General features: G+C 34.8%; 1 protein-coding gene across 6 annotated transcripts in view; it reads left to right on the forward strand.

Annotated features, from left to right (window-relative positions):
• Positions 1-13103, forward strand: part of LOC105473107 (RPTOR independent companion of MTOR complex 2) — a 129059-nt gene that overhangs the window by 75156 nt on the left and 40800 nt on the right. For all 6 annotated transcript variants that reach the window (XM_011726740.2, XM_011726741.2, XM_011726742.3 and 3 more), the window contains 3 exons: positions 2180-2306; positions 9007-9176; positions 12387-12454. In XM_011726740.2, the coding sequence (XP_011725042.1) occupies positions 2180-2306; positions 9007-9176; positions 12387-12454 (365 nt within the window). The remainder of the gene's footprint in view (positions 1-2179; positions 2307-9006; positions 9177-12386; positions 12455-13103) is intronic.

Here is a 13103-nt window from a genome sequence, read left to right on the forward strand (position 1 = left end):
ATTGACTGGAATCTCATGCCCTTGATACGTAGCAAGATAGTGGCAAAGCCAGAGCAAGAACCCTCTTCTCCAAAATTTCCAAACCTACATTGGCCCATGAGTTTGAAGTTCAAGCTGCCTGCTTTGGCCTTCAGAGCCCAGTTTTGGTTCAGCCAACCATTTCTATCTGACATGTCTTATGCCACCATGTGTAGGCAAACTACCCACCACTACTACCACAATTATTACTTCCTTCCAACTCTTTTCATTTTCAGCCCTTCTCACCTTACATTGATCTTCTAGTCTCAGCTCAAATATTAGATATACCCCTTAGGTAACTCAGTGCTTCTCTAATTCCTTTGTGTCAGTTCCACAAATTTATTACCTAGTCAGGATCTTTAATTTGTTTTATATGTCTGACCTGTCATGCCAGAAGAGATTATTAAACTTTTACAGTTTTAACAGTGACTGCATTCTATGGCTTGTCCCTTATTGAGCATTCATTGGTTTATGAAGAAAGCATTCTCTGATTTGCACACAGTTTAAGAGTTTCTTTGCATATATTTCCTGAAAAATAAGAAGAGTGATTTTATTTGTAAAAATTTTATGTATCTATTTCATAGCACAATCTGGTGAATTAAGTAAGTATATGTTTACTAGACACAAGATTTATATAGAATTTTATACTTGAAACTTTAGAAATTATCTGTTCATACATATCTTCATTTTACAAATGAGGAAATTGAGGCACAGAGAGGCTTGGTTTAGCCAAGGTAGCATAGTTTATTATAGCAGACTTAAGTCTAAAAACCATTTTGCCTGGTTTTTCAGCAAAATATTTTGCAGAATATATTACATGCATTTTGCTATTTGGAGAAATTTTCTTACAAGCTCCTTATAAGAATAGTAATAGATCAGAAAGTATTAAAAAATAACTTAATGTCATAAAATGTTAGAATTCTTTCACCCAGGAAGATCGATTTCCTATACTTCCTATACCTCCTTCCTTCTCCCTTTCTTTCTCTCCTTTTTCAGTTAATTGAAAAAACTGACTTAGAAATGAATATGAAAGCTTTTGTAGATTCTACAATTAATTGGAGATATGTTTGTTTTATGGTTGTAGAACTGTTGTATAATTTCAGGTGAACTTTGTAATATGTCTTTAAAATGCTGCTTAAATGACAAACCACTTACAACTACTAATCAAACAGATCTTTCTTTTGATCTTCTATAAGACTTAATTGTGTATCTTTCATTTAGTTATATTGCATCCTCTGATTGTTTCATCACATAAGTTTTATTTTATCAATAGGACAATAAATCTAGTAACATCTGGGTCAGATTAATTTTCTGTAATATTTTATTACCATACAAACAAAATATTTTCTTTTATTTCCACTCCAGGAACCTGCCATTTTTAATTAATTTGCAAAATAGTCTTTATTTACTAAACAATAGTTAGCTACATAATTTTCTGTTTTCCAAATCAAAGACATATGTTACCTATTTTCAGTATTCCAAATGTTATTGCCGGTTAGATCTTTCATTTAATGTGAGATTCATCTGAAGTTTTATTACAAGATATTTCCATCAGAATTTTTGAAATATTTAAAATAGATTTGGATTATGAACTCTGCAACAAGCGATGGATGGGGAAGGTGACTAGAGAGTAAGGAGATCATTAGATATCTATTGCAGTAGTCAGAGTGAGAGTGCGGGCCCAAGTTAGTCAGTTAATTAGATGAGGAGAGGGGAGTAGAGGTAAAGATGTTATGGAAGTAAATTGGTAGGACTTGGTGATGATGGTATATGGAGAGATGGTCAGGATCGTAAAAGTACAGTAATATATTGACTACTATTGTCACCTCTGGTTTACTTTGTCTAGGTACTGAAAAGCTGTTTAAGATTTAGTCCCTATTCTAGAATAATTTAAAATCTCAGAAACATTTGGTCAATGAATTTATAGTTTGTAAGAAAAAAATCTAACACATTTTCCATGGTAATGGCTATTAACATTTGTTACATCAATTATTAGTTATATTAATATTTTGAAATATCCATAAGAAGCAGAAGATTAAAATTGGTACCTAGATCTTATTCTGGATCTTATTCTATGTTATTAACTATTTCAGTTTGGACAAAATAGGTTTAAGAAATGTGTTACTAAAGTAACTTCTTTTTCTGATTCCTTCTGTTACAGATGATTACTGTGAATGCTTCCTTGTTTCCTAGTTCTGTAACCAACTCATTAATTGCAGTTGGAAATGATGGACTTCAAGAAAGAGACAGAATGGTCCGAGCATGCATTGCCATTATCTGTGAACTAGGTCAGAATTTTCTTCAAGTAACAAAAATGTAATATTTTAGAAAGGATATCTAACATTTGATATGTATATATTTTATTACACTTTAAGTTCTGGGATACATGTGCAGAATGTGTAGGTTTGTTACATAGGTATACATGAGCCATGGTGGTTTGCTGTACCCATCAACTTGTCATCTACATTAGGTATTTCTAATGCTATCCCTCTCCTAACCCCCCGACAGGCCCCGGTGTGTGATGTTCCCCTCCCTGTGCTCATATGTTCTCATTGTTCAACTCCCACTTATGAGTGAGAACATGCAGTGTTTAGTTTTCTGCCCCTGTGTTATTTTGCTGAGAATGATAGTTTCCAGCTTCATCCATGTCCCTGCAAATGACATGAACTCATCCTTTTTTAATGGCTGCATAGTATTCCATGGTGTATATGTGCCACATTTTCTTTATCCAGTCTGTCATTGATGGGCATTTGGGGTGGTTCCAAGCCTTTTCTATTGTGAACAGTGCTACAATAAACATATGTGTGCATGTGTCTTTATAGTACAACGAGTTGTAAATATACCCAATAATGGGATTGCTGGGTCAAATGGTATTTCTGGTTCTAGATACTTGAGGAATTGCCACACTCTTCTTCCAAATGGTTGAACTAATTTACACTCCTACCAACAGTGTGAAAGTGTTCCTATTTCTTCATATCCTCTGTAGCATCTGTTGGTTCCTGACTTTTTAATGATTGCCATTCTAACTGGGGTGAGATGGTATTTCATTGTGGTTTTGATTTGCATTTCTTTAATGATCAATGGTGATGAGCTTTTTTTCATACGTTTGTTGGCCACATAAATGTCTTCTTTTGAGAAGTGTCCGTTCATATCCTTTGCCCACTTTTTGATGGGGTTGTCTTTTACTTGTAAATTTAAGTTCCTTGTAGATTCTGGATATTAGTCCTTTGTCAGATGGATAGATTGCAAAAAATTTTTCCCATTCTGTAGGTTGCCTGTTGACTCTGATGATTGTTTCTTTTAATGTGCAAAAGCTCTTTAGTTTAATTAGATCCCATTTGTCAATTTTGGCTTTTGTTGCTATTGGTTTTGGTGTTTTAGTCATGAGGTCTTTGCCCATCCCTATGTCCTGAATGGTATTACCTAGGTTTTCTTCTAGGGTTTTTATGGTTTTAGGTCTTTAATCCATCTCGAGTTAATTTTTGTGTAAGGTGTGAAAAGGGGGTCCAGTTTCATTTTTCTGCATATGGCTAACCATTTTTCCTAACACCAATTTTAAATAGGGAATCCTTTCCCCATTGCTTATTTTTGTCAGGTTTGTCAAAAATCAGATGGTTGTAGATGTGTGACGTTATCCTGAGGGCTCTGTTCTGTTCTATTGGTTTGTATATTTGTTTTGGTACCAGTACCATGCTATTTTGGTTACTGTAGCCTGTAGTATAGCTTGAAGTCAGGTAGCGTGATGCCTCCAGCTTTGTTCTTTTTGTTTAGGATTATCTTGGCTATATGGGGTCTTTTTTGGTTCCATATGAAATTTAAAGTAGTTTTTTCCAATTCTGTGAAGAAAGTCAGTGGTAGCTTGATGGGGATAGCATTGAATCTATAAATCACTTTGGGCAGTATGGCCATTTTCACGATACTGATTCTTCCTATCCATGAACATGGAATGTTCTTCCATTTGTTTGTGTTCTCTCTTATTTCCTTGAGCAGTGGTTTGTAGTTCTCCTTGAAGAGGTCCTTCACCTCCCTTGCAAGTTGTACTCCTAGGCATTTTATTCTCTTTGTAGCAATTGTTAATGGGAGTTCACTCATGATTTGGCTCTCTGTTTGTCTATTATTGGTGTATAGGAATGCTTGTGATTTTTGCACATTGATTTTATATCCTGAGACTTTGGTGAAGTTGCTTATCAGCTTAAGGAGATTTTGCACTGAGACGATGGGTTTTTCTAAGGAGACCCATCTCACGTGCAAAGACACACATAAGCTCAAAATAAAGGAATGGGGGAGTATTTACCAAGCAAATGGAAAGCAAAAGAAGCATGGGTTGCAGTCCTAGTCTCTGATAAAATAGACTTTAAACCAGCAAAGATCAGAAACGACAAAGAAGGGCTTTACGTGATGGTAAAGGGATCCAAGCAACAAGAAGAGCTAACTATCCTAAATATATATGCAACCAATATAGGAGCACCCAGATTCATAAAGCAAGTTCTTAGAGACCCACAAAGAGACTTAGACTCCCACACAACAATAGTGGGAGACTTTAACACTCCACTAGACCACTAGCCAGACTAATAAAGAAGAAAAGAGAGAAGAATCAAATAGATGCAAAAAAAAAAAATGGTAAAGGGGATATCACCACCAATCCCACAATATAAACACCTCTACGCAAATAAACTAGAAAATCTAGAAGAAATGGATAAATTCCGGACACATACACCCTCCCAAGACTAAATCAAGAAGAAGCTGAATCCTTGAATAAACCAATAACAAGTTCTGAAATTGAGGCGGTAATTAATAGTCTACCAACCAATAAAAGCCCAGGACCAGATGGATTCACAGCTGAATTCTACCACAGGTACAAAGAGGAGCTGGTACCATGCCTTCTGAAACTATTCCAAACAACAGAAAAAGTAGAACTCCTTCCTAATTATTTTTTGAGGCCAGCACCATCCTGATACCAAAACCTGGCAGAGACACAACAAAAAGAAGAAAATTTCAGGCTAATATCCCTGATGAAAATCGATGTGAAAATCTTCAGTAAAATCCTGGCAAACCAAATCCAGCAGCACATCAAAAAGCTTATCCACCATGATCAAGTCGGCCACATCCCTGGGATGCAAGGCTGGTTCAACATATGCAAATCAGTACACGTAATCCATCACATAAACAGAACCAATGACAAAATCCACATGATTTTCTCAATGGATGCACAAAAGGCCTTCAGTAAAATATTCAACACCCCTTCATGCTAAAAACTCTCAGTAAACTATGTATTGATCGAATGTATTACAAAATAATAAGAGCTATTTATGACAAATCCACAGTCAATATCATACTGAATGGGCAAAAGCTGGAAGCATTCCCTTTGAAAACTGGCACAAGACAAAGATGCCCTCTGTCGGCCGGGCGCAGTAGCTCACACCTGTGATCATAGCACTTTGGGAGGCCGAGGCGGGTGGGTCACGAGGTCAGGAGATTGAGACCATCCTGGCTAACACGGTGAAACCCCGTCTTTACTAAAAATGCAAAAAATTAGCTGGGCGTGGCGGCGGGCGCCTGTAGTCCCACCTACTTGGGAGGCTGAGGCAGGAGAATGGCGTGAACCCGGGAGGCGGAGCTTGCAGTGAGCCGAGATCACGCCACTGCACTGCAGCCTGGGCGACTGAGACTCCGTCTCAAAAAAAAAAAAAAAAGATGCCTTCTGTCACCACTCCTATACAACATAGTATTGGAAGTTCTGGCCAGGGCAAACAGGCAAGAGAAAGAAAGAAAGGGTATTCAAATAGGAAGAGAAGTCGTCAAATCGTCTCTGTTTGCAGATGACATGATTGGATATATAACATTTTTAAGGCCTTTAATACATGAATTCTTTATTGTTACAAAAAATATGAAAAAGCACATTTCTGGTAGGGAAGTAGAGAACTTGTGATTTAACAAAAAATTTCAATGTGACGTTAAAATTCTATAAATTTTAAACTTTTCTTCATCATTAAGTTAGCATAGGAATTGTCTAAATTCCAGTAATATTATATAATAGAATCTGTAGTCTGGCTGTCTAACATTAGTTTTTCTGTATGTTTGTATTAGTTCATTTTCACACTATTATGAAGAACTACCTGAGACTGGGTAATTTATGAAGAAAAAAGGTTTATTTGACTCACAGTTTTGCATGACTTGGGAGGCCTCAGGAAACTTGAAATTGTGGCAGAAGGCGATGGAAGTGAGGCATGTCTTACATAGCAGCAGGAGAAAGAGCGAAGGGGAAGTGCCACTTTTAAACCTTCAGATCTTGTGAGATTCACTGTCACGAGAGTAGCATGGAGAAAACTGCCCCATAATCTAGTCACCTCCCACCAGGTCCCTTCCTCGACACATGGGTCCAATTTGAGATGAGATTTGGGTGGGACACAGAGCCAAACCATATCATTCTTGATGTGGGTTAAAAACAGTAAACAATCCATTATGCCTAATAATAATAAACTCTAGGCCAGGCGTGGTGGCTCGCACCTGTAATCCCAGCACCTTTGTGAGGCCAAGGTGGGCGGATCGCGAGGTCAAGAGATCGAGACCATCCTGGCCAACCAACATGGAGAAACCCCGTCTCTACTTTAAAAAAAAAAAAAAAAAAAAAAAAAGCCACGCCTGTAGCCCCAGCTACTCAGGAGGCTGAAGCAGGAGAATCGCTTGAACCCAGGAGGCGGAGGTTGTGGTAAGCCAAGATCACGCCACTGCACTGCAGCCTGGGTGATAGAGCTTGAGTGTATATCCAAAAAAAAAAAAAAACCAACAACAACATATTTTAAATGTTCAGCCTCACTTATTATCAAAGAAATACAATTTTAAGTGACAAGAAAATATATTTTTTCCACCACCTAAAGTAGGAATGATGTTGGTTACATTCCCTCTTGAGATGATAAATGATAACAAAAGTTTAAGCTAAAAAAAAAAAAAAAAAAAGAGAGAACCAAAACCTACCATTGAGGATTTTTTAAAAAGACCACAATATTTGTTGATTTAGAGACAAGAGTCAAAACTGTGATTAGGGAAATTAAAAAAAAAAAATAGTAAAACTTGACTGTGTGCCAATCTGTAGGACTGCCTGGGTGCCTGGAACGCTATACTCAAAGTTAATTTTTCATTATAAAGTGCATTATAATTAAACAGAAAACAAATGAGTGAGCCAGTATAACTCAAGAAAACAAGAGAAGAAGAAAGAAGTCCATTTCATGTTAAGCAGATGGAGAAAAACCAATAAAACTAGAAGTCTTAATTAATGAACAAGATGTAATCTAAATTGTTAATTGGAATAAGAAAGTAAAATCCACAAATGTTTGGAAAACCCAAAGGTTTGAAATACAAAAGATTAATAAGGAAATGAAGAAAATAGTTTTTATGTGTATTTGGAAACTTAATAAAATGAATGGATTTTCAGGATAAATTTTAATTTCCGGTTACTCAAAATTGTAAAATACAAATAGCTCAAAAGCTATAGAAGTATTTGAAAACATTTATGAAAAAATTGCTTCAAGAAAACTCATCCAGGTTCTTTTGTTTTTTTTTTAAAAAACAGGTAATTCTTACGTAGTGTAATCTGATTTAGAGCATTAAAAATATACAAATTTCTTTTCTTTTTTTTTTTTTTGTTTTTTTTGTTTTTGAGATGGAATCTCATTCTGCCACTAGGGTGGAGTGCAGTGGCGCGATCTCAGGCTCACTGCAACCTCCGCCTCCCGGGTTCAAGCAATTCTCCTGCCTCAGCCTCCCAAGTAGCTGGGACTACAGGCACCTGCCACCACGCCCAGCTAATTTTTTTTTTGTATTTTCAGTAGAGATGGGGTTTTACCATGTTGGCCAGGATGGTCTCCATCTTTTGACCTTGTGATCCACCCGCCTCAGCCTCCCAAAGTGCTGGGATTACAGGCATGAGCCACTGCACCTGGCCAAACCTACAAATTTCTTATTATGTATCTAGCATTTTATGTACATGTACACAGATACACATATACTTAGATAGATAGATAATTAGAAGGCTACTTTGTTAGCATTCAAGAATATTTATCTCAAATCAACAATCAATGCTATTCTTAATGGTGAATTTCTACAAATACCACATCCTTGTAACTTAGCCAAAATAATAAAATATGTGTATATATTGGAAAGGAGACAGTATTACTTTGTAGATAGTATCTTCTATATAAAAAAATCTCTGAAGTAAAAACCAACTTAATTTTAGGTAGTAGGACTATGTGAAAACAGATTTGACAGATTTTTGTGTTTCAGCAATAATCATTAATTAGAAAAAGCAATACTATGTTTAAAGTAGAAAAAATATATAAGACAAATTTTATAAGAACTGTGTATGACTTGTTTGTGTGTTTGGGGAGTACTTTTGACTTTGTCAAATTGATTCTTAAGAAGATACAACTAATCTGTAAGGGTACAAATGAGAACGGTGGTGGCCTGTGCAGTGGAGGAGGACTCACTGCAAAGTAATGTGAGAGATCTTTCTAGGATAATGAGAGTTCTGTATGTTGAGTGGACATCTTTGGAGCAAGAAATTTCTGAGCTCAAAATTACTAAACTGTGTGTTCTGTGTGTGTGTTTAATAAAAATATAGAGAAATGAAATATACCATTTTAAACAAAATCTGAAATTAAATCACAGATGAAAGATTTGAGACAGATAAATGGCTAATATCCCTACCTTATAAAGAACTCCCTGCAATTGATAGGAAAAAAAAGCCATTCCAGTATTATATGGACAAAGGGTATGAAAAGACAATCCAAAGATATTTTAAAAATCAGTTTTTGGGGAAGTATATTCAGTGACTCTTTATCCACTTGTCCTTTTATCTACCTGTTCTTATAAATGTTGTTATTAGAAAGTTTTTCAAGTCAGAAAGGCAATTAAATTTTAAAGCCCAGATTTTTTATTACTTTTAATAATTACCCCAAATATAATATGTTAAGTTTTTCTCTTTTATTTTAGCACTTCAGAATCCAGAGGTGGTGGCCCTTCGAGGTGGACTAAACACCATCTTGAAAAATGTGATCGATTGCCAATTAAGTCGAATAAATGAGGCCCTAATTACTACAATTTTGCACCTTCTTAATCATCCAAAGACTCGACAGTATGTGCGAGCAGATGTAGAATTAGAGGTAGGAACTTTAATATTCTTTTCTAGTTTTAAAATATGATTATAAATGTATACTTTTACTTTGAAGTATTAAATTCTATAGATGCAGTACCACATTAATTATCAAACCTAAATTAGCTGAGACTGATTTGTTCCCAGCTCTATTTTACAGATCATTCAGTTTGGACTGAATTGAAAACATTACTCTTAATAATATTTCATCAATGTGTAAAGTAAATTTTATTTTTGTATTATATATGAAAAGTTTATGAACCAAATTAGAGTACAAAGAAAGTTATGTAAGAAATTTACCTATTTAAGATTACCATTTGCTTTTAAGGCCGTCAGTACATTGTGAATAGCTCCCGCTAATTATACAATATGAAACCTACTAAAATTTCTGAAGTTGGAAGCACTTTGTTAGCAACTAATTATATCTACTAGAAAGAAAGCGTATATGTATATTTTGTAAATACCTTTTAAATTTTTTATGATTCAAGTAGGGTTTATTACAGTTAGTCAAAAGTAATAAGGCTACTGTATACTTTTCTTTATAAGAAAGTATGTAGGGGAGGTTGGAACAGAATTATGCACTATATTATAGTTTCTTCCTGTGCATGTATTGCATTATTGTCTTTTGAATATTTGGAGTCAGTTTAAATCAAAGATTTGTTTGTATTTAGGTATGAAATCATGTGTGATATAAATGATTGATTGTCCCCTAATTTGTTTTTCCAAATCATTTTTTGAAACTTAAGTGTTCTGTTTTTATCAGGACTATTTTTAAAAATGCTTCACGTTATAAAATTGACATCAGCCTATATTATTAACTAACAGTGTTAGTAAAATATTCTTAGTAAGTGATTTCAAGTACATTATTCATTGGAATTCTATGGGAATAAACTGGCACTGTTGATATTTTATAATTTGTTTAGCTTTATTTTTTTTCTTATCAAGTAAGAAAACTATAATTTTAAAATTAGATGAATAAAAGATAATATGTATAGGCTCTGTGTTTTGTTTTTTGTTTTGTTTTGAGATGAGGTCTCACTCTGTTGCCCAGGCTTAAGTGTAGTGGCACGATCGTGTCTCACTGCAGCCTAGACCTCCCAGACTCAAGCGATCCTTCCATGTCAACCTCCTGAGTAGCTGGGACTATAGGCATGTACCACCACCCCTGGCTAATTTTTGCATATTTTGCAGAGACGGGACTTTGCCATGTTGCTCAGGCTGGTCTTAAACTCCTGAGCTTATGCAATCCACCCACTTCAGCCTCCCAAACTGCTGGGCTTACAGGTATGAGCCATTATGCCCAGCCAGCTGCGTTTTTATTCCTATATATCATACAGTGGATTAGCAAAGCCTTTATATAAATGAAACAAACCTCAAACACAGGAAAACCAGAGGTCTGCTTAGTCTTACCAAAATTGCATTGTAGCCTCAATTTAACTTAGTTGGGCATTAGAATAAGGTAATCAGTCCCCTTAATCTACCTGTCTAGCAGAGGAAAGAATAAACCATCTTGAGTGGGAGATAACATCATGTGGAGCCTTTTATAAAGTGCACATTCAGTCAGAAATTAGTCATTTAAAAAGACATGACTGTATGACTGAAAACCCAAAAGAAAAAAAAAAAATCCATAGAAACATGCTTGCAGGTAATTCAGATAGAGGAAAAAGACATTAAAACAACTCCGATTAATTTGTTCAAGAAGATAAATAAAATACATGAAATAATGGAGAATTTCACCATATAATTGGATATGTGAAAAGAATCAAATGGAAATTCTAGTACTGAAAATATGATATCTGGAATTCAGAGCACAATGAAATTAAAATTCAGTTTGAACAGGAAGATATTATTAGTAAACTGAAAGAGAAGTCAATAAAAATATCCAAGGGTAAAACAAAAATAATGTTAATTCACACACAGTAAAGCACAGAGAGAAAAAAGAAAGAAAATTGAACAGCACAAAAGGGATAAAACATAATTGCAGTCTTTGGAGAGCAAAAGTTGGCAGAAGCAAAGATCCAAAGAGACAGTGGCCAAAATTTTGTTTCTAAAACTGATAAAGCTTCATGTTATAAAGCTCAGAAAACAAATGAGATAATACATAGGGAGGAACTGAGCTCTCTTGCCAACAATCAGCACCTTGTGAGTGACACTTCTTGACGCAGATCCTCTAGCTCCAGTCAGGCCTTCAGATGACTACAGGCTTGGCTAACACTTGGACTGAAATCTTATGAGACCTTGAGCCATAACCATATAGCCAAACGTCTCCTAGATGCTTAAGTCACTGAAACTGTATACATTAATAAATATTATTTGTTGTCAAAAGGAGACATAAAGAAAGGCTAAAGGGAATCCTCAGTTGAAAGGAAAATGACCCAAGACAGAGAAATGCAGGAAGGAATGAGGAGCACCAGAAAAAGTAAATATATGACGATTTAAGAGTCATGACTGTTAAAAGCAATTATTAATCTCTTATATTTTAAATTATATTTAGAACTAAAATTCATGTCCACAGTAATGCCGAAGACAAGATGGGAAGGTTGTTAATAAAATATAGTAGTTCTAAAGTAGCCGGTAATCCCAGCTACTCTGGATCCTAAGGCGGGAGGGTTGCTTGAGCCCAGGAATTCAAGGTTGCAGTAAGCTGTGATCACACCACTCACTACACCTTAGTCTGCACAGTAGAGTATGATCCCGTCTCTTAAGTTTTAAAGTAATGAGTTATTTTAGCAAGGTTGCTGAATACAAGCAACAACACACAAAAATAATTTGGACTTTCTTTATACCAGCAACAAAAGGAACATGCAGTTCATTAATAGAACTATTTAAATTTTCAAAGACAGGCAAAACTAATTATAGCATCAGAAGTCAAGATGGTTATCTTGGGATAGATACTGATTGTGACTACAAAGGTATAATAGAGCTTTGAGGATGCCTATAATGTTTTCTTTAGTACTAGTTACATGAGTGTGCTCAGTTTGAGAAAATGAGTTTTAGATACATATTAAACCTCAGTTTAAAAGTTCAGAACTTCAATTTGTACATTAAAAAAAATCACACAACATATTCCCCGATGATGAGTTAGAAGAAATAAGTCCCTCAGGCAGTAAACCCATTAAAGATAGAGAGAAATGGAATGAATTTTAGTTTGTTACAGAAAGGACGCATTTTAAAATAAAGACTTTTCTTCTTCTTCCTTTTTTTTTTTTTTTTTAAATAGAGAATTTTAGCACCCTATACTGATTTTCACTACAGACATAGTCCAGATACAGCTGAAGGACAGCTCAAGTAAGTAATATTGGTTCCTAATAATTTTTAGATAATGTATATGTTAATACTAAAGCTTTTAGGTTTGCGTGATTGCATGTACAGCCAGAGAAATATGAGTTTAAATGAATTTTTTATTTTATAGAATTATGTTGCATTTCTCTCATAATTTACTGTGGTTTAAAAAATTTAAAGCTTTGAGAAATGTAAAGAATAATTTCTTATTTCAAAAAATATATGGTAGACTGTGACAGAAACCAAGGTCATTATTTTTGTGTTGTATATATTTTAGCATAATTACATTGAAAAACTAAAAGAATGAAATAACAGTAAGTAGTACAATGAAGAGTGACCTTAACTTACTGAGTCAGCAGAATTATGTAATATGTAGACTTCTGAGAGTAAGCTTAATACAGAAATTAATGAGAGTAAAGATTATTATCTAGAAATGAGAGTATAATTTTCAGGGTGTTTTTGGAGAGAAAGGCACATGTTCACTAGGTATTTGGAGATAACTTTAAACTAATTTAGGGATCAAATAAAGCACTCTGTAAAGATTTTGCAAATGACACATTTCCATTAAATGTGTTATCTAGTGTTTTTCTGGTAGACTTTATTGCACTTCAATTAGTTTATTGTCCGCATAAACTTACTGTGATACATAGTATAG

This window comes from Macaca nemestrina, chromosome 6, assembly GCF_043159975.1.
Source record: "Macaca nemestrina isolate mMacNem1 chromosome 6, mMacNem.hap1, whole genome shotgun sequence".
In the NCBI taxonomy this organism is placed as follows: domain Eukaryota; kingdom Metazoa; phylum Chordata; class Mammalia; order Primates; family Cercopithecidae; genus Macaca; species Macaca nemestrina.